Source organism: Bombina bombina, chromosome 6, assembly GCF_027579735.1.
Source record: "Bombina bombina isolate aBomBom1 chromosome 6, aBomBom1.pri, whole genome shotgun sequence".
In the NCBI taxonomy this organism is placed as follows: domain Eukaryota; kingdom Metazoa; phylum Chordata; class Amphibia; order Anura; family Bombinatoridae; genus Bombina; species Bombina bombina.
In genome coordinates this window covers 1,057,005,885-1,057,027,614 of record NC_069504.1, presented here as the reverse complement: position 1 = coordinate 1,057,027,614, position 21,730 = coordinate 1,057,005,885, and the positions used below count along the sequence as shown (strand labels likewise).

General features: G+C 39.6%; 1 protein-coding gene across 1 annotated transcript in view; it reads right to left on the bottom strand.

The window, feature by feature from the left end:
* Positions 1-21,730, bottom strand: part of IL17RA (interleukin 17 receptor A) — a 144,474-nt gene that overhangs the window by 64,730 nt on the left and 58,014 nt on the right. Inside the window, exons 4-7 of the mRNA XM_053718857.1 lie at positions 16,690-16,814; positions 15,892-16,015; positions 15,705-15,752; positions 8,171-8,325 (exon numbers count right to left, since the gene is read on the bottom strand). Coding sequence (XP_053574832.1) covers positions 8,171-8,325; positions 15,705-15,752; positions 15,892-16,015; positions 16,690-16,814 — 452 coding nt within the window. The remainder of the gene's footprint in view (positions 1-8,170; positions 8,326-15,704; positions 15,753-15,891; positions 16,016-16,689; positions 16,815-21,730) is intronic.

The following is a 21,730-nucleotide window of genomic DNA, read 5'->3' as shown; positions in this document are numbered from 1 at the left end:
GCGATGTTGGGGGCAGCAGATTAGGGGTTCATAAATATAATGTAGGTGGCGGTGGTGTCTGGAGTGGCAGGGGTTAAAAATTGTATTATATTGTTTGCGATGCGGGAGGGCCTCGGTTTAGGGGTTAATAGGTAGTTTATGGGTGTTAGTGTACTTTTTAGCACTTTAGTTATGAGTTTTTTGTTACGGCGTTGTACCATAAAACTCATAACTACTGACTTTTAAATGCGTTGGGACTCTTGGAGGTAGAGGGTGTACCGCTCACTTTTTGGCCTCCCAGGACAGACTCGTAATATCAGCGCTATGGAAGTCCCATAGAAAAAAGACTTTACAAAGTTTACGTAAGTCGTTTTGCAGTAAGGCCAAAGAAGTGTGCGGGGACCCTAAACCTTCAAGACTCGTAATACCAGCGGGCGTAAAAAAGCAGCGTTAAGTCCTCTTAACGCTGCTTTTTTACCCTAACGCACAACTCGTAATCTAGCCTAGAGTATGTAAAATATAGGGTGAAGAAAGAGGATGCTGGAACTACCAGAGATTGTGTTAAGGGCACATAAAACAGTGTAATTTTCTTACTTTTCTGTAGTCTTACAATAAGTTAAAGGGACAGTCAACACCCGACACAACCGGATTCCATATGTTTGTAACGCAAACGAAGATCCGCCTGCACCGGCTCCCTTCTCTATTACCTCTATCCTTGTCCTAGGAATCCTTCCAAATACATACGTTAATGTAGTCGAAATATGGCAGCCAAACTCCCCCCACAGTTACATACTTACCTTCTCTTTCAATCCATCCTCCAATCAGAATGGAATCCTCGGTCAGAATCTTCAAACTCGTTCACGACGTTTCACGCATGAGCGATTCAATAGGAACCAAAAAAACATAATTTATGTAAGAACTTACCTGATAAATTCATTTCTTTCATATTAGCAAGAGTCCATGAGCTAGTGACGTATGGGATATACATTCCTACCAGGAGGGGCAAAGTTTCCCAAACCTTAAAATGCCTATAAATACACCCCTCACCACACCCACAATTCAGTTTAACGAATAGCCAAGAAGTGGGGTGATAAAGGAGCGAAAGCATCAAAAAAATAAGGAATTGGAATAATTGTGCTTTATACAAAAAAATCATAACCACCACAAAAAAAGGGTGGGTCTCATGGACTCTTGCTAATATGAAAGGAATGAATTTATCAGGTAAGTTCTTACATAAATTATGTTTTCTTTCATGTAATTAGCAAGAGTCCATGAGCTAGTGACGTATGGGATAGCACAGTGTTTTTCAACCAGTGTGCCGTGGCACACTAGTGTGCCGTGAGAGATCCTCAGGTGTGCCACGGCAGACTGACAACAGTGTGACATATTTTTTAAACTTTGCTTGTTTTTTACTCCCAGTGCAAGGGTAGTTTGTAGGAGGCATGGCATAACAGCACAATACATACAGTATGTGTGTGTTTGTGTGTATGTGTATATATATGCTGTATTAGGCTACAATGTGTGATTTTTTTAAAATTTTGGGATGGCGGTGTGCCACAGGATTTTTTAATGTAATAAAGTGTGCCACGGCAAAAAAAAGGTTAAAAATCACTGGGATAGCAGATACCCAAGATGTGGAACTTCCACGCAAGAGTCACTAGAGAGGGAGGGATAAAATAAAGACAGCCAATTCCGCTGAAAAAAATAATCCACAACCCAAATCAAAAGTTTTAATCTTTATAATGAAAAAAACTGAAATTATAAGCAGACAAATCAAACAGAAACAGCTGCCTGAAGTACTTTTCTACCAAAAACTGCTTCAGAAGAAGAAAACACATCAAAATGGTAGAATTTAGTAAAAGTATGCAAAGAAGACCAAGTCGCTGCTTTGCAAATCTGATCAACAGAAGCTTCATTCCTAAAAGCCCAGGAAGTAGAAACTGACCTAGTAGAATGAGCCGTAATTCTTTGAGGCGGGGACTTACCCGACTCCACATAAGCATGATGAATCAAAGACTTTAACCAAGACGCCAAAGAAATGGCAGAAGCCTTCTGACCTTTCCTGGGACCAGAAAAAACAACAAATAGACTAGAAGTCTTTCTAAAATCTTTAGTAGCTTCAACATAATATTTCAAAGCTCTAACTACATCCAAAGAATGTAACGATCTTTCCTTAGAATTCTTAGGATTAGGACATAATGAAGGTACAACAATTTCTTTACTAATGTTGTTAGAATTCACAACCTTAGGTAAAAATTGAAATGAAGTCCGCAACACCGCCTTATCCTGATGAAAAATCAGAAAAGGAGATTCACAAGAAAGAGCAGATAACTCAGAAACTCTTCTAGCAGAAGAGATAGCCAAAAGGAACAGAACTTTCAAAGAAAGTAATTTAATGTCCATAGAATGCATAGGCTCAAAAGGAGGAGCTTGTAAAGCTGTCAAAACCAACAAAAACAATGAATATCAGGAAGATTAGCAATCTTTCTGTGAAAAAGAACAGAAAAAGAGCAGATATTTGTCCTTTCAAAGAACTTGCAGACAAACCTTTATCCAAACCATCCTGAAGAAATTGTAAAATTCTAGGAATTCTGAAAGAATGCCAGGAGAATTTATGAGAAGAAAACCAAGAGATGTAAGTAACTCGATAATAAATCTTTCTAGAGACAGATTTTCGAGCCTGTAACATAGTATTAATCACTGAGTCAGAGAAACCTCTATGACTAAGAATTAAAGGGACACTGAACCCAACTTTTTTCTTTCTTTCGTTATTCAGATAGAGCATGCAATTTTAAGCAACTTTCTAATTTACTCCTATTATCAATTTTTCTTCGTTCACTTGCTATCTTTTTTTGAAAAAGAAGGCATCTAAGCTTTTTTTTGTTCAGCACTCTGGACAGCACTTTTTTATTGGTGGATGAATTTATCCACCAATCAGCAAGAATAACCCAGGTTATTCACTAAAAATGGGCCGGCTTCTAAACTTACATTCTTGCATTTCAAATAAATATACCAAGAGAATTAAGAAAATTTGATAGTAGGAGTAAATTAGAAAGTTGCTTAAAATTGCATGCTCTATCTGAATCACGAAAGAAAAAATTTGGGTTTAGTGTCCCTTTAAGCGTTCAATCTCCATACCTTCAAATTTAATGATTTGAGATCCTGATGGAAAAAAGGGCCTTGAGATAGAAGGTCTGGCCTTAACGGAAGTGTCCAAGGTTGGCAACTGGCCATCCGAACGAGATCCGCAAACCAAAACCTTTGAGGCCATGCTGGAGCCACCAGCAGTACAAATGAGCGCTCCATTAGAATTTTGGAGATTACTTTCGGAAGAACTAGAGGCGGAAAGATATAAGCAGGATGATAATTCCAAGGAATTGACAACGCATCCACTGCTTCCGCCTGAGGATCCCGGGATCTGGACAGATACCTTGGAAGATTCTTGTTCAGATGAGAGGCCATCAGATCTATTTCTGGAAGTCCCCAGATTTGAACAATCTGAAGAAAAACCTCTGGATGAAGAGACCATTCGCCCGGATGTAACGTCTGGCGACTGAGATAATCCGCTTCCCAATTGTCTACACCTGGGATGTGAACCGCAGAAATTAGACAGGAGCTGGATTCCGCCCATACAAGTATCCAAGATACTTCTTTCATAGCTTGAGGACTGTGAGTCCCACCTTGATGATTGACATATGCCACGGTCGTGACATTGTCTGTCTGAAAACAAATAAACGATTCTCTCTTCAGAAGAGGCCAGAATTGAAGAGCTCTGAAAATCACACGAAGTTCCAAAATGTTGATTGGTAATCTCGCCTCCTGAGATTCCCAAACCTCTTGCGCTGTCAGAGATCCCCATACAGCTCCCCAACCTGATAGACTCGCATCTGTTGAGATCACAGTCCAGGTTGGACAAACGAAGAGGCCCCTTGAAATAAACTATGGTGATCCATCCACCAAGTTAGAGATGATCGAACATTGGGATTTAAGGATATTATTTGTGATATCCTTGTATAATCCCTGCACCACTGGTTCAGCATACCCAGCTGGAGTGGTCTCGTGTGAAAACGAGCAAAAGGGATTGCGTCCGATGCAGCAGTCATGAGACCTAAAATCTCCATGCATAATGCTTCCGAAGGGAACAATTGAGACTTAAGGTTTCGACAGGCTGAAACCAATTTCAGACGTCTCTTTTCTGTCAAAGACAAAGTCATGGACACTGAATCTATTTGGAAACCTAAAAAGGTTACCCTTGTCTGAGGAATCAAGGAACTCTTTGGTAAATTGATCCTCCAACCATGTCTTTGAAGAAACAACACAAGTTGATTCGTATGAGATTCTGCAGAATGTGAAGACTGAGCAAGTACCAAGATATCGTCCAAATAAGGAAATACCGCAATACCCTGTTCTCTGATTACAGAGAGAAGGGCACCGAGAACCTTCAAAAAGATTCTTGGCGCTGTTGCTAGACCAAATCGAAGAGCAATAAACTGGTAATGCTTGTCTAGAAAAGAGAATCTCAGAAACTGATAGTGATCTGGATGAATTGGAATATGCAGGTATGCATCCTGTAAGTCTATTGTAGACATATAATGCCCTTGCTGAACAAAAGGCAGAATAGTTCTTATAGTCACCATTTTGAATGTTGGTATCCTTACATAACGATTCAATATTTTTAGATCCAGAACTGGTCTGAAAGAATTCTCTTTCTTTGGCACAATGAATAGATTTGAATAAAACCCCAGACCCTGTTCCAGAACTGGAACTGGTATAATTACCCCAGCTAACTCTAGGTCTGAAACACATTTCAGAAACGCCTGAGCCTTTACTGGATTGACTGGAATGCGAGAGAGAAAAAATCTTCTCACAGGCGGTCTTACCTTGAAACCTATTCTGTACCCTTGCGAAACAATGTTCTGAATCCAAAGATTGTGAATCGAATTGATCCAAACATCCTTGAAAAATCGTAACCTGCCCCCTACCAGCTGCGCTGGAATGAGGGCCGCACCTTCATGCGGATTTAGGAGCTGGTTTTGACTTTCTGGATGGCTTTGATTTATTCCAAACTGGATTAGGTTTCCAACCGGAAACTGTTCCTTGAGGAGAAGGATCAGGCTTCTGCTCCTTATTCTGACGAAAGGAACGAAAACGATTAGCAGCCCTGTAATTACCTTTAGATTTTTTGCCCTGAGGCAAAAAAAGGCACCCTTCCCACCAGTAACAGTTGAAATTATAGAATCCAACTGAGAACCAAACAACTTATTACCTTGGAAAGAGAGAGAAAGCAAAGTTAACTTAGAAGTCATATCTACATTCCAGGATTTAAGCCATAAAGCTTGTCTAGCTAAAATAGCTAAAGACATATACCGGACATCAACTCTAATGATATCAAAAATTGCATCACAGACAAGGTTATTAGCATGTTGAAGAAGTTTAACAATGCTATATGTATTATGATCTGTCACTTGTTGCGCTAAAGCCTCCAACCAGAAAGTTGAAGCTGCAGCATCATCAGCCAAAGAGATAGCATGTCTAAGTAGATTACCTGAACATAAATAAGCTTTTCTTAAAAAAGATTCAATTTTCCTATCTAAAGGATCTTTAAACGAAGTGCTATCTGCCGTAGGAATAGCAGTACGTTTGGCAAGAGTAGAGATAGCCCCATCGACTTTAGGGATTTTATCCCAAAACTCCAATCTATCAGATGGCACAGGGTATAATTTCTTAAACCTTGGAGAAGGAGTAAATGAAGTACCCAGACTATCCCATTCCCTAGCAATCACATCTGAGATAGCATCAGGAACTGGAAAAACTTCCGGAATTAACACATGAGGTTTATAAACCGAATTTAAACGTTTAGCAGTTTTAGTATCAAGAGGACTGGACTCCTCCATATCTAAAGCAATCAAAACTTCTTTAAGTAATGAACGAATAAATTCCATTTTAAATAAATATGAAGATTTATCCGTATCAATATCTGTGGTAGAATCTTCTGAACCGGAAAAAACCTCATCAGAAACAGATAAGTCAGAATGATGGCGGTCACCTAAAAATTCATCTGAAATGTGAGAAGTTTTAAAAGACCTTTTACGTTTAATGGAAGGAGGAATAACAGACAGAGCCTTCCTAATAGAATTAGAAACAAATTCTTTAACATTAACAGGAACATCTTGAACAATAGATGTTGAAGGAACAACAACAGGTAAAGGATTATTACTAATGGAAACACAATCTGCATTGGAAAGTTTATCATGACAGCTTTCACAAACTACAGCTGGAGGAACAGTTACCACAAGTTTACAACATATGCACTTAACTTTGGTAGAACCAGCATCAGGCAGCGTCTGTCCAATAGTCGATTTAGATCCAGGGTCAGGGTGAGACATCTTGCAATATGTAATAGAAAAAACAACATATAAAGCAAAATTATCAAATTCCTTAAATGACAGTTTCAGGAATGGGAAAGAATGCAAAATAATAAGCTTCTAGTAACCAGAAGCAATGAAAAAGAAATGTTTAAATAATGTGAGTAAAAAAGACGCCCACATTTTTTTGGCGCAAAAAAATGTCTGAATACGCATGCGTAACAGAATACAACTTCCGTCGTAAATTACGTGGCCGGAAATGACCAAAAAATTTTTAGCACCAAAAAAGTTCGCGCCAAAAATGACGTAATAAAAAGAAACAATTTTCTGCCCCCGCGAGCCTAACAGCATGCAGGAAAAAATGGTCAAATGAAAATTTTCAAGGTAAGAAAAAATAATTAAATGCATTATCCCAATAATGAAACTGACAGTCTGTATTTGAAAAGGAATACTGATTATCCTGAATCAAGGCAAATATAAGTTTATAGACATATATTTAGAACTTTACATATAAAGTGCCCAACCATAGCGTAGAGTGTCACAAAAAATAAGACTTACTTACCCCAGGACACTGCTCTACATATAGCAGATAGCCAAACCAGTACTGAAACGAGAATCAGTAGAGGTAATGGTATATAAGAGTATATCGTCGATCTGAAAAGGGAGGTAGGAGAAGAAATATCTACGACCGATAACAGAGAACCTATGAAATAGATCCCCTAGAGGTAGACCATTGTATTCAAATAGGCAATACTCTCTTCACATCTCTCTGACATTCGCTGCACTCTGAGAGGAAAACCGGGCTTCAACCTGTTGCGAAGCACATATCAACGAAGAATCTTAAGCACAAACTTACTTCACCACCTCCACGGGAGGCAAAGTTTGTAAAACTGAATTGTGGGTGTGGTGAGGGGTGTATTTATAGGCATTTTAAGGTTTGGGAAACTTTGCCTCTCCTGGTAGGAATGTATATCCCATACGTCACTAGCTCATGGACTCTTGCTAATTACATGAAAGAAAGCAGAACTTTATTCTCCCCAATAGTTTCCGACGTATTATATTTTTAACAGTACCCTATTACTTAACACCGATCTAATTAATTGGATGCGTCAAGTCCGATTGCTGTGTACGATCTGACTGATTTACAAATGCGCATGCGCAATGACATATCTTGCGCGTCATCAATCCCTTCATGAACGAGCGTGATTTGGAAGTGAGATGGGAAGGAGGGGAGTAGTTTGGCGGCCATATTTTGACTAGAGTAACGTATGTATTTGAAAGGATTCCTAGGACAAGGATAGAGGTAATAGAGAAGGAAGCCGGTGCAGGCGGATCTTCGTTTGCGTTACAAACATATGGAATCCGGTTGTGTCGGGTGTTGACTGTCCCTTTAAGATAGCAAATATGTTAACAACTTGTTTGCAAGCTGTTTAAATGGCCAAACTCATCTCACCACTAGCTTTATTTGGAGGAGCTAATCCCGTTACTGGAGCAGACAGGGCTTGCCACTATAATTTAGTTAGAACAACTTGCATTATCTTATCACCTCCGCTGTGTCCATTAGGGGACAGATATCTTAGCAGGGTTAGGCTTGTGAAGCATTTAGTGCTTACAATTCTCAGAAATGGAAAACTAGCAATTTACATGAGTTAAAATTACAAGAAAAGGGAGCAGTACATATAATGAAAGTATATTGTAAAGTTTTAATTAAACACTTTATATTACAATCCCAAGGCGCCGTCCTTTTAAACTTTTACAATATAAGAGTATTCTAGAAATAACAAGCATTACCTGAAGCAACTTTACAATGGAAAGTTAAACGTTACCTGCTGGAGAGTGACAGTGGTAACTGGTTTATATGATCTTGTGCCATGGTTGTTTACTATTATTAAGTATCGACAGGCATCAGTTTGAGGATCAAAATTCACCATCAGTTTATTTGCATCTTGTTCCAAAGAGATATTAGGTTGCCAGCAATATCCTACAACAAAGCAGTCGCAATAAGAGGTAAAGCAGCAATCTGATCATGTGTACATGAGGTGCGTAAGGCCATTGCTTTCATTTATTAGAACATTGTAACACTAATGACCCCTGCAAATTGTGTAGCAGTCATTTTAACTCTCTACTTGCTCTAGTCATACTGGTACCTAATTTGTATAGGTAGCATAATAACAGTCCACAACAAAAAAATAAAAAATGACTCAAACCACAAGCACCAAGCTTAAAGGGACACAAAACCCTTTTTTTTCTTTCATGATTCAGATAGAGCATGCAATTTTAAGCAACTTTCTATTTATCTCTTATTATAAATTAGTCTTCGTTCTCTTGCTATTTTTTTAAAAAAAAGTAGGAATGTAAGCATAGGAGCTGGCTCATTTTTAGTTGAGCACCTGGGTAGCGCTTGCTGATTGCTGCCTCCAAGTAGCAAACGCATGAGATTAAGACCAGTGCTTCTTAAACTGGGGGTCCCTTAACAATTTTGTTGGTCCCCACAACATTTAAGAGTGTTCCGAGTGTGTGTATATTAATGAGTGAGTAACTTTTTGGCGTATTTTGCTTAATGTGACAAAGAAAAATGGCTAATTTTGTACCTCTTCAAATGAGTGGGCATTGCTCATCATAGTATGTGGGGGAGAAGCCTACATGGAAGGCACATGGAGTTAGACAATGAGTTTCACTGTTAGTGATAAGCAATGACTACAAAAGTTGAATTTACTTATTTTTCACTAATAATCACATAACCTGTGTGTTCTATTGATGTATAAAAAACACAATTTATGCTTACCTGATAAATTTATTTCTCTTGTAGTGTATCCAGTCCACGGATCATCCATTACTTGTGGGATATTCTCATTCCCAACAGGAAGTTGCAAGAGGATCACCCACAGCAGAGCTGCTATATAGCTCCTCCCCTAACTGCCATATCCAGTCATTCGACCGAAACAAACAGAGAATGGAGAAACCATAGGGTGCAGTGGTGACTGTAGTTTAATTAAAATTTAGACCTGCCTTAAAATGACAGGGCGGGGCGTGGACTGGCTACACTACAAGAGAAATAAATTTATCAGGTGAGCATAAATTATGTTTTCTCTTGTTAAGTGTATCCAGTCCACGGATCATCTATTACTTGTGGGATACCAATACCAAAGCTAAAGTACACGGATGATGGGAGGGACAAGGCAGGATTAAGCAGAAGGAACCACTGCCTGAAGAACCTTTCTCCCAAAAACAGCCTCCGAAGAAGCAAAAGTATCAAATTTGTAAAATTTTGAAAAGGTGTGAAGCGAAGACCAAGTCGCAGCCTTGCAAATCTGTTCAACAGAGGCCTCATTTTTAAAGGCCCAGGAGGAAGCCACAGCTCTAGTAGAATGAGCTGTAATCCTCTCAGGGGGCTGCTGTCCAGCAGTCTCATAGGCTAAGCGTATTATGCTCCGAAGCCAAAAGGAAAGAGAGGTTGCCGAAGCTTTTTGACCTCTCCTCTGTCCAGAGTAAACGACAAACAGGGAAGATGTTTGACGAAAATCTTTAGTAGCCTGTAAGTAAAACTTCAAGGCACGGACTACGTCCAGATTATGTAAAAGACGTTCCTTCTTTGAAGAAGGATTAGGACACAATGATGGAACAACAATCTCTTGATTGATATTCTTGTTAGAAACCACCTTAGGTAAAAACCCAAGTTTGGTACGCAGAACTACCTTATCTGCATGAAAGATCAGATAAGGAGAATCACATTGTAAGGCAGATAGCTCAGAGACTCTCCGAGCCGAGGAAATAGCCATCAAAAAAAGAACTTTCCAAGATAAAAGTTTAATATCAATGGAATGAAGGGGTTAAAACGGAACTCCTTGAAGAACTTTAAGAACCAAGTTTAAACTCCACGGGGGAGCAATAGGTTTAAACACAGGCTTAATTCTAACCAAAGCCTGGCAAAATGCCTGGACGTCTGGAACCTCTGCCAGACGCTTGTGCAAAAGAATAGACAGAGCAGAAATCTGTCCCTTTAAGGAACTAGCTGATAATCCTTTGTCCAAACCCTCTTGGAGAAAGGACAATATCCTAGGAATCCTAACCTTACTCCATGAGTAATTCTTGGATTCACACCAATAAAGATATTTACGCCATATCTTGTGGTAGATTTTCCTGGTGACAGGATTTCGTGCCTGTATTAAAGGTATCAATGACTGACTCGGAGAAGCCACGCTTTGATAGAATCAAGCGTTCAATCTCCATGCAGTCAGTCTCAGAGAAATTAGATTTGGATGATTGAAAGGACCATGTATCAGAAGGTCCTGTCTTAGAGGCAGAGTCCATGGTGGAAAGGATGACATGTCCACTAGGTCTGCATACCAAGTCCTGCGTGGCCACGCAGGCGCTATCAGAATCACCGATGCTCTCTCCTTTTTGATTTTGGCAATCAGTCAAGGGAGCAGAGGAAACGGTGGAAAAACATTAGCCAGGTTGAAGAACCAAGGCGCTGCTAGAGCATCTATCAGCGTCGCTTCTGGGTTCCTGGACCTGGATCCGTAACAAGGAAGCTTGGCGTTCTGGCGAGACGCCATGAGATCCAACTCTGGTTTGCCCCAACGATGAATCAATTGAGCAAACACCTCCGGATGGAGTTCCCACTCCCCCGGGTGAAAAGTCTGACGACTTAGAAAATCCGCCTCCCAGTTCTCCACGCCTGGGATATGGATTGCTGACAGGTGGCAAGAGTGAGTCTCTGCCCAGCGAATTATTTTTGAGACTTCTAACATCGCTAGGGAACTCCTGGTTCCCCCTTGATGGTTGATGTAAGCCACAGTCGTGATGTTGTCCGACTGAAATCTGATGAACCTCAGTGTTGCTAACTGAGGCCAAGCCAGAAGAGCATTGAATATTGCTCTTAACTCCAGAATATTTATCGGAAGGAGTTTCTCCTCCTGAGTCCACGATCCCTGTGCCTTCAGGGAGTTCCAGACTGCACCCCAACCTAGAAGGCTGGCATCTGTTGTTACAATTGTCCAATCTGGCCTGCGAAAGGTCATACCCTTAGACAGGTGGACCTGAGACAACCACCAGAGAAGAGAATCTCTGGTCTCTTGATCCAGATTTAGCAGAGGGGACAAATCTGTGTAATCCCCATTCCACTGACTTAACATGCATAATTGCAGCGGTCTGAGATGTAGGCGCGCAAATGGCACTATGTCCATTGCCGCTACCATTAAGCCGATTACCTCCATACACTGAGCCACCGAAGGGCGCGGAATGGAATGAAGAATACGGCAAGCATTTAGAAATTTTGATAACCTGGACTCCGTCAGGTAAATTTTCATTTCTACAGAATCTATAAGAGTCCCTAAGAAGGAGACTCTTGTGAGTGGGGATAGAGAACTCTTTTCCTCGTTCACTTTCCACCCGTGCGACCTCAGAAATGCCAGAACTATCTCAGTATGAGACTTGGCAATTTGAAAGCTTGACGCCTGTATCAGGATGTCGTCTAGATACGGAGCAACCGCTATGCCTCTCGGTCTTAGAACCGCCAGAAGTGAGCCCAGAACCTTTGTAAAGATTCTCGGGGCTGTAGCCAACCCGAAGGGAAGAGCTACAAATTGGTAATGCCTGTCTAGAAAGGCAAACCTTAGGAACCGATGATGATCTTTGTGAATCGGTATGTGAAGGTAGGCATCCTTTAAGTCCACTGTGGTCATGTACTGACCCTCTTGGATCATGGGTAGGATGGTCCGAATAGTTTCCATTTTGAAAGATGGAACTCTGAGGAACTTGTTTAAGATCTTTAGATCCAAAATTGGTCTGAAGGTTCCCTCTTTTTTGGGAACCACAAACAGATTTGAATAAAAACCCTGTCCTTGTTCCGTCCGCGGAACTGGATGGATCACTCCCATTACTAGGAGGTCTTGCACACAGCGTAGGAATGCCTCTTTCTTTATCTGATTTGCAGATAACCTTGAAAGATGAAATCTCCCTTGTGGAGGGGAAGCTTTGAAGTCCAGAAGATATCCCTGAGATATGATCTCCAACGCCCAGGGATCCTGAACATCTCTTGCCCACGCCTGGGCGAAGAGAGAAAGTCTGCCCCCTACTAGATCCGTCGCCGGATAGGGGGCCATTCCTTCATGCTGTCTTAGAGGCAGCAGCAGGCTTTCTGGCCTGCTTGCCTTTGTTCCAGGACTGGTGAGGTTTCCAGGCCTGCTTAGATTGAGCAAAAGTTCCCTCTTGTTTTGAAGCGGAGGAAGTTGATGCTGCACCTGCCTTGAAATTTCGAAAGGCATGAAAATTAGACTGTTTGGCCTTTGCTTTGGCCCTGTCCTGAGGAAGGGTATGACCCTTACCTCCAGTAATGTCAGCAATAATTTCCTTCAAACCAGGCCCGAATAAGGTCTGCCCCTTGAAAGGAATGTTGAGTAATTTAGACTTTGAAGTCACGTCAGCTGACCAGGATTTAAGCCATAGCGCCCTACGCGCCTGGATGGCGAATCCGGAATTCTTAGCCGTTAGTTTAGTCAAATGAACAATGGCATCAGAAACAAATGAGTTAGCTAGCTTAAGTGTTCTAAGCTTGTCAATATATTCAGTCAATGGAGCTGTATGGATGGCCTCTTCCAGGGCCTCAAACCAGAATGCCGCCGCGGCCGTAACAGGCGCAATGCATGCAAGGGGCTGTAAAATAAAACCTTGTTGAATAAACATTTTCTTAAGATAACCCTCCAATTTTTTATCCATTGGATCTGAAAAAGCACAACTGTCCTCAACCGGGATAGTGGTACGCTTTGCTAAAGTAGAAACTGCTCCCTCCACCTTGGGGGCCGTCTGCCATAAGTCCTGTGTAGTGGCGTCTATTGGAAACATTTTTCTAAATATAGGAGGTGGGGAAAAAGGCACACCCGGTCTATCCCACTCCTTGCTAATAATTTCTGTAAGCCTTTTAGGTATAGGAAAAACCATCAGTACACACCGGCACCGCATAGTATTTATCCAGCCTACACAATTTCTCTGGTACTGCAACTGTGTTACAGTCATTCAGAGCAGCTAATACCTCCCCAAGCAATTCACGGAGGTTCTCAAGCTTAAATTTAAAATTAGAAATCTCTGAATCAGGTTTCCCCGAATCAGAGATGTCACCCACAGACTGAAGCTCTCCGTCCTCATGATCTGCATATTGTGACGCAGTATCAGACATGGCCCTTACAGCATCTGCGCACTCTGTATTTCTCCTAACCCCAGAGCAATCACGCTTGCCTCTTAATTCAGGCAACCTGGATAATACCTCTGACAGGGTATTATTCATGATTGCAGCCATGTCCTGCAAGGTAATCGCTATGGGCGTCCCCGATGTAATTGGCGCCATATTAGCGTGCATCCCCTGAGCGGGAGGTGAAGGGTCTGACACGTGGGGAGAGTTAGTCGGCATAACTTCCCCCTCGTCAGAATCCTCTGGTGATATTTCTTTTATATTTAAAGACTGATCTTTAATGTTTAAGGTGAAATCAATACATTTAGTACACATTCTCCTATGGAGCTCCACCATGGCTTTCAAACATAATGAACAAGTAGTTTCCTCTGTGTCAGACATGTTTAAACAGACTAGCAATGAGACTAGCAAGCTTGGAAAACACTTTAAAGAAGTTTACAAGCAATATAAAAAGCGTTACTGTGCCTTTAAGAAACACAAATTTTGTCAAAATTTGAAATAACAGTGAAAAAAAAGGCAGTTACACTAACGAAATTTTTTACAGTGTATGTAACAAGTCAGCAGAGCATTGCACCCACTTGCAAATGGATGATTAACCCCTTAATACCAAAAACGGAATAATAAATGACAAAAACGTTTTTTAAACAGTCACAACAACTGCCACAGCTCTACTGTGGCTTTTTACCTCCCTCAAATACGACTTTGAAGCCTTTTGAGCCCTCCAGAGATGTCCTGGATCATGCAGGAAGAAGCTGGATGTCTGTCTGTAATTTTTGCTCTGCAAAAAAAGCGCTAAAATAGGCCCCTCCCACTCATATTTACAACAGTGGAAGCCTCAGGAAACTCTAGGCAAAATTCAAGCCAGCCATGTGGAAAAAAACTAGGCCCCAATAAGTTTTATCACCAAACATATATAAAAACGATTAAACATGCCAGCAAACGTTTTATATTACATTTTTATCAGAGTATGTCTCTCTATTAATAAGCCTGATACCAGTCGCTATCACTGCATTTAAGGCTTTACTTACATTAATTCGGTATCAGCAGCATTTTCTAGCAAATTCCATCCCTAGAAAAATATTAACTGCACATACCTTATTGCAGGAAAACCTGCACGCCATTCCCTCTCTGAAGTTACCTCACTCCTCAGAATATGTGAGAACAGCCATGGATCTTAGTTACTTCTGCTAAGATCATAGAAAACGCAGGCAGATTCTTCTTCTAAATACTGCCTGAGATAAACAGTACACTCCGGTACCATTTAAAAATAACAAACTTTTGATTGAAGCAATAAACTAAGTATAAAACACCACACTCCTCTTACGACATCCATCTATGTTGAGAGTTGCAAGAGAATGACTGGATATGGCAGTTAGGGGAGGAGCTATATAGCAGCTCTGCTGTGGGTGATCCTCTTGCAACTTCCTGTTGGGAAGGAGAATATCCCACAAGTAATGGATGATCCGTGGACTGGATACACTTAAGAGAAACAGAAAATTGTATACCGAACTGACAATGGGTTTGTTTTGGACTATATTGTAATAATAGGGGGGGTCACAAAAACATTTTCCAATTAAAAAAGAAGTCCCAGGTGAAAAATGTTTTAGAAGCTAAGATTTAGATGCGTTTAATTCCAGCAAAGAGGATAAACCCCTAACTAAAGGTCCAGCTCAGGAGTCACAACATATTCCACCTCCTGAGCAGGACATGGCTGCTGATTGGCAGATACATGTGTATGTTGCCCCTAATTGGCTCACCAGTTATGTCCTGCTTAGTTCGATCAGAATTTTAGCCCACGCAAATAAACACATAACTAAACAGAGTTTGCAAGGGAAACTAGTATTACAATAAAATAAGACTCCATAAAAAATTACAGCATTTTTTTTTTTTTAAGAATGTTTCTTTAAAAGGGAAAATGAGGGTATGGCAGACACAATTACAAAATTCAATACTAATAATCATAATTAGGGACTTGATTATATCTAACAATAAAAATATTTAATTTTGTTTAATATGTTATTGGACAAGTAATTTGTGCTCACATGAAGGCACAACCTTTAATCAGTATTAACAATTATTTATATATTGTAAATAATTATAAGGAACACACTCATCAATTTTAGCATATACACAGCATATCCAGCTATTAAAATCAAGAAGGATTTTAGTACCTGTGTCACAGCAAGAATCAGTTGAACTCATCACACGGTCACTACACCCTGAAGATAAAATTGACACAGTTCAAAATGAGATAACTGATAAACTATTTACCAGACCGTATTTGCATATGATGACTATTATAATGTATAGTCCATATAGAGTTTACTATATAGAAACCTGCGACAGCAGATAACATACCTGGGACACTGATATTCAATTCTTTCCTGTTCTCAGCTTCATATTTATGCATGGGCAGGTGCTGAACTCTGACATGGTATGTCTGGCCAGGTTCTACCTCAAAGTTGTTGTAGAAGAACTGCCACTAAAATATGACAAAAATAAAATGGCTTGGTTTTATGTAGTGACATGAATCGGCTTTCGCAACAGATTTCTCCAGCACCATTGATGTACATGGAACTTCTGTCCATGTGCTTCTATGTACTGTAGCTTCCCTAGTTTGGTTCTCTCTTTACCGGGCCTCTTCCTGCACTCTCTTAATGCTAAACCCAAGGTCATCAGCTATGTTCTGTTTGTCAACTACAGCTCTCCTTATCTCCTCTCATGGTTTTCCGCCTATAGGTTCCCCTAATCTCCAATCTCTCTACTTTGATTCATGGCGTTCCAAAACTGATCTCCATATTCTGACCCATGGCTTAACAGCCCTGGTCACTTAACTTTTACCCAATGCTTCCCGTACTGGTCTCTCTAACTTAGCCCAAAGCACATCAGGTCAAGTCTTCCACCCATGACACAAATCTCCCTAGTATTGGTATTTCTATGATGACCCATAGCTCCCCAGTGATGTTCTCTATAGCTTGACCTCCAACTGCCTAGGATTAGTCTTCCAACCTTAACACACAGGTCCTCGGTGCTTGTTTCCCTGAACCTGCTCACTTTTTTCTATTACTCTGCAGTACTACTTGCCTGCAAATTTACAATATAACTTTTGTCCTTTCTGCACTGCTAAGTCAGGCTATACTTTTGTCTTTATCTTACCTCTTTTTGGTCTTTGTTGACTTGGTCTGGGAACGTATTACCAAATTGAAATTGAACACAGAGTCCATAATTATTGCTCAATTGTAGAATGGACACTTCTACCCCTTGCAGTTGCAGAATACTGGCTATATATATAAAAAGAAATAAAAAAATAAGCAATTTGGATGAAATATTGTAGTTCTGATGATTAGTCAGTAATAACATTAATCTAATACTATAATTAACTTGGTTAATCCAATGTTTAATCTGAGTGTTACAAACATATAAAATGCCAATTGGAACACATGATGGAACTCTAATCTAGTTGTCAAGTTGTAAATTTCCAATCTAATCTCTTCTGCTGAGGTCAGTTAGGGACAGTTATACATTTACTCATAAAGTAACAAACTGACAAGCTGGTTCATGCAAAACCTGTAAAACTCAAAATAGTTAAAAGTATATAGCAGTTTAAGATCAAGGTATAATCAACAATTTAGTCTTCATTAAGAGAGTAGCATAACTAGTGCATAGGACCTTGAATTGATAAATCTTTTGCCATCAATATGACTAAATCTATAATGTCTACTTTGAAGAATTTAAACAGTCTTGGACATTTCAAGTAACTTAAACGTGAAGGGGAAAAAAGGGTTTGGTGTCTCAGCAGTATCATATATCAGTGATTTAATTTCTCAGTATTAATATGTGGAAGTAAAAAATGTAAAAAGGAGCATACAGTTCTCATGGCTCCCGCTCAAGTATTACATTTTCCCTAGGAGCACTTTGGCAGCACCATCACTGCATGAAGGAGCATAGCAGCACAGAAAGAGGTAACTGGCTTAGTGTTGGGACTGAGGGGGAAGTTGGTGGTAGAAGAGGTCAGCATAGATTTTCTGACTGTACACAAGAAGTATGAGCACAGCACAAGAAACTCCAGAGATGTCAAGTTAAAAGCTGGAGCTGCACCCACAAGCGCAAGAGGTGAGCATCTGACAATTGGAGTGCCTGTGGCTCTTCTGCTCCTGCAGTAAGGCGGGAAATGAGGGGATTCAAGTCTGCCCTCTATGTGTTGGCCTTTATAAAGGAAGCTAAACAAAATTATGTGGCTAAAGTGCACTCCATAAGGAGAAGTAGATTTTATTTTTTTTAACCAACTTTATTAATAAAACTTTTGTAACAACTTTTGGAGTCACAGCTACGCGGTTTATAATTTACAGATGTTGGTTGATTTTCTCAAATGAAATGGTAGCAATAATATAATGATTAACCCCAGCTAGTGTTAACTCTTCTTTTTTGAGGTAACAGTCTATAAGTGGAAGATGGTGGTATTTCATGGCTGGTTTCTCTGGGGGTCATGACATAGGAATTGTCTTGCAACATTTTTCATTATAACCAACAGGAAAAAAGGAAATATTTTTTTTATATATATATATATATATATATATATATATATATATATATATATATATATATATATATATATATATATATATATATATATAAAGAAAACTTAAGAAAAATAAATAAGAATGAAATAACAAAACTTGACTCCTCCACACTCCACAGTAAGTGTTAAGTATACTGTTCCCACGGCATACTTGGTACGTAATATGTGACCTAAGTATTGCTAAAAAGGTTTATTTATGGTCTGACTTAGTATCTTTAATATACCGGTAATTATCCCATAGGCATGAAATTCTGCATACATGTCCATTTTATTATTTTTCAGGTAGCGGTATTCCTCTAATTCTATAAGTTCTGTGACTTTTTTAGCCCACATAGTTAATGATGGAGTTTCTTAATGTCTCCAATTTTTGCCTATTAGGTATTTCACCCAGTTATTCATTATATGAAAGAATTTAAGATAAGGTTTGCGTTTGATTTTAAGAGTTTTGTTCAGTAACCATATTAATAGGTCTAGTGGGAATTGCATTTTGAGAATTGATTTGATTTCTGTAATTACTGATATCCATAGGTTTTGTATGGAGTTACACCACCACCACATATTGGTCATATTGCTATTAACGTGGTCGCAGCGCCAGCATTGATTTGTTTTTGGTGCGGTAAAGGCGGTGTAATTTATTAGGTGTAAGGTACCATCTGTGTAGCAGTATAAGGTTAATCTCTAACATTGTTGATGATATTGAGGACTTTATAGTATTTTGGATGATAGATATACTCGTTTGAGGGAGGATTATAACCCCAAGGTCTGTCTCCCAGCTCTCTAAGTATGGCGGAATAGAGCCTGGTGGGTTTTGTGTTAGTATTTTATATACGGTGGATAAGGTATGTCTAAGGGGAGGGGTCTGCACACAAAGTGATTAGAAGTTAGTTAGTGGCCTAACCATGTTTCTTTTTCCTTATGTCTTGATATAAAATTTTGGATTTGTCGGTATGTAAATAATTTTTAAAAACAGTTGAATCCCTTATCTGAGTTTGGATTGTGAGAGTAATGTTTCATTGTTGGTCAGTAAGTAAATTGTAAAGTCTCTCTGCACAGTGTCAAAAGTTGAGTGAGTTGTATATGGTCAAATGGTAAATTCACCATTGAGTGTAGGGAGACTTTTTTTTTTTTTTTTTTAAATCAAAGATTTTTATTGAGGTAATGCAACAGAACAAATTCAACATGCCTTATGTCATGAACACATGTTATGACATACATGTAGGAATTGTTAAAAGTTGAGTCGTATATGAGCTCTATATGAGTATAATGAGATAAGGTGAGAAATATTTATCACAAATATCCTTATATGTTTGATTATATAGTCACGACCCATGCAATACACATAAAATAATATGATATATTTTCTCCAAAGGCACTGGCTATAGGGCACTTGAAAAACATTACGGTACCTCATTTTTATAATTATTGAGCTGATTCTTACTCCCAGGAGACTAAACTTGCCTTATAGAGTGATACCTTATTAGTCTTATGAAATATAAGGGACGACATTTGTATGTTGAATTGGGAATAGATAACAAGTTGCATCTAGCACGTAATTATGCAATATGAGTCATAAGTCAGAGATCTGTAGTTACTCAACCTAAATATATAATATTTAAAGTAGCGGTATATCCTATTGTTATTCATGGTTCACCTTCTAGCAATATTTTTAACTTGTGCCTGAGAATATTAAAGGACTCAAATATGACTGTCTTACGTATAACAACTTGTTTCAATAGCAATCAATAAGTACCGGGTTAATACCGCTGAATAATTCACCAAACAGGGTGAATATAGAAATAAATGAAGATAGGAACACTGTAAATAGTACAATAAGTAAACACTGCCTGAGCAAATGTCGCCCAGCAAAAATGAACCACTCTGCAATATAGTATAAATAACATTTTTATGGGGAGATAATAGCATGTATGCTAAAAACTAGGAGAGTAGCCAATCCAATATGGTTAGTTACAACTAATAGAATAACTTAGTGAAATTAGAGACCTCATAAATGTACAGGAATCGACAGTCTTATGTTAATAAAAAAACTATGCATATATTACATTTGTACATGGTGGCTGTCCTCTACTTGTAAAGTCTCCCAATTAAGTTCAGGAGATAGACTGTTTTATCATCCTATGCCGCAGGCTAGGAGCACCAAGGTGTATTCAGCTTGTGGGTACCAGACTTCCCCTCTCATGAATAACTGAAGTTGGAGAGTGACATGTAGATATTGAGGCAAGGGTATGTAATATTTCCGATAGGGGTCTTGTTTTCCCAAGATCTAACAGAGAATTAGCAACCCCCACGCCGTTGCCGCAGGCCTGCATAGCCATGTAAACCCTGGGAATGGGGTATAGCTTAACTGTCCGTGGATCCTCTGCAACCTTCATCACATTAGCGCACCGAGATCCTCCAGCGATCGGCCGCATCACCAGGGGCTCAAGTTTCAACTGCCTGGGACCCAACAGGGAGTAACATCCATCTTCAGGGATCATCGGGCCAGCAAGCGTTATAACTCTGATCAGCTGTGTAGACGGACCTTCCCACTGTTCTTGCTTCTCCAAATTAGCATTCATAGATGTGTTATTAAGGGTATATATATCACACCCTTCTCTTTCAATGCTATGTGATCGCATAGGGAATACTGGGGGTTGGCTCAATTCTCCTTCAATATCGTTCCGGTCTCCCTGAAGGAGCCTGGTAAGGGAGTTAAATTGAGACTCCATCTTGTGCGTTAGTGCCTGCAGCATGGCTATAATAGAGGATTCCATCTTGGGTATCTGCCTGGACTCTAAGCATCTGAAGGTCAGCACTTCACTCTTTTCTAGTATTAAAGGGACAGTCAAGTATAAATTAAACTTTCATTATTCAGATAGGACTTTTAATTTTAATTGACTTTCCAATTTACTTTTATCATCAAATTTGCTTTTTTCTCTTGGTATTCTTAGTTTAAACTAAACATAGGTAGGCTCATATGCTAATTTCTAAGCCTTTGAGGGCTGCCTCTTATCACAGGCTTTTTAAATCTCTTTTCAACACAAAGAGACAGAAAGTACACATGGGCCATATAGATAACACTGTGTTCAGGCACAGGGGGCTATTTAAGATTTAGCCCAACACAATGCTAACTGCAAGACAATAGATAATAAACAGTCACAGTCATGTGATCAGGGGGCTGGAAGAAGGTTCCTAGATACAAGGTAATCACAGAGGTAAAAAGTACATTAATATAACTGTGTTGGTTATGCAAAACTGGGGAATGAGTAATAAAGGGATTATCTATCTTTTAAAACAATAACAATTCTATGGTTGACTGTCCCTTTAAGCAGCTTAGTCAGTGTAGCGTAGTACAGTAGCTTTACCCGGTCACTCAGCTAACCAGGGGGCGGGGGGTGTTGAGTTGGAGTTATAGGTCCACAGCCTTTGATCATAAACAGTCCGCTTAGAAGTTTCTGCTTGGAGCTAAAAATAATATCGCCCCATACTATGCTTACGTCTTAATAATATTTCAAAGTGTTGAGCTAGGATGTCATAGTATGAGCAAAATAAACATCAGATTATGCAATGAGTTGTCAGAGCTTCCACATTTTGCGGCTCAGCATGTCCGCGGTCAAGCCA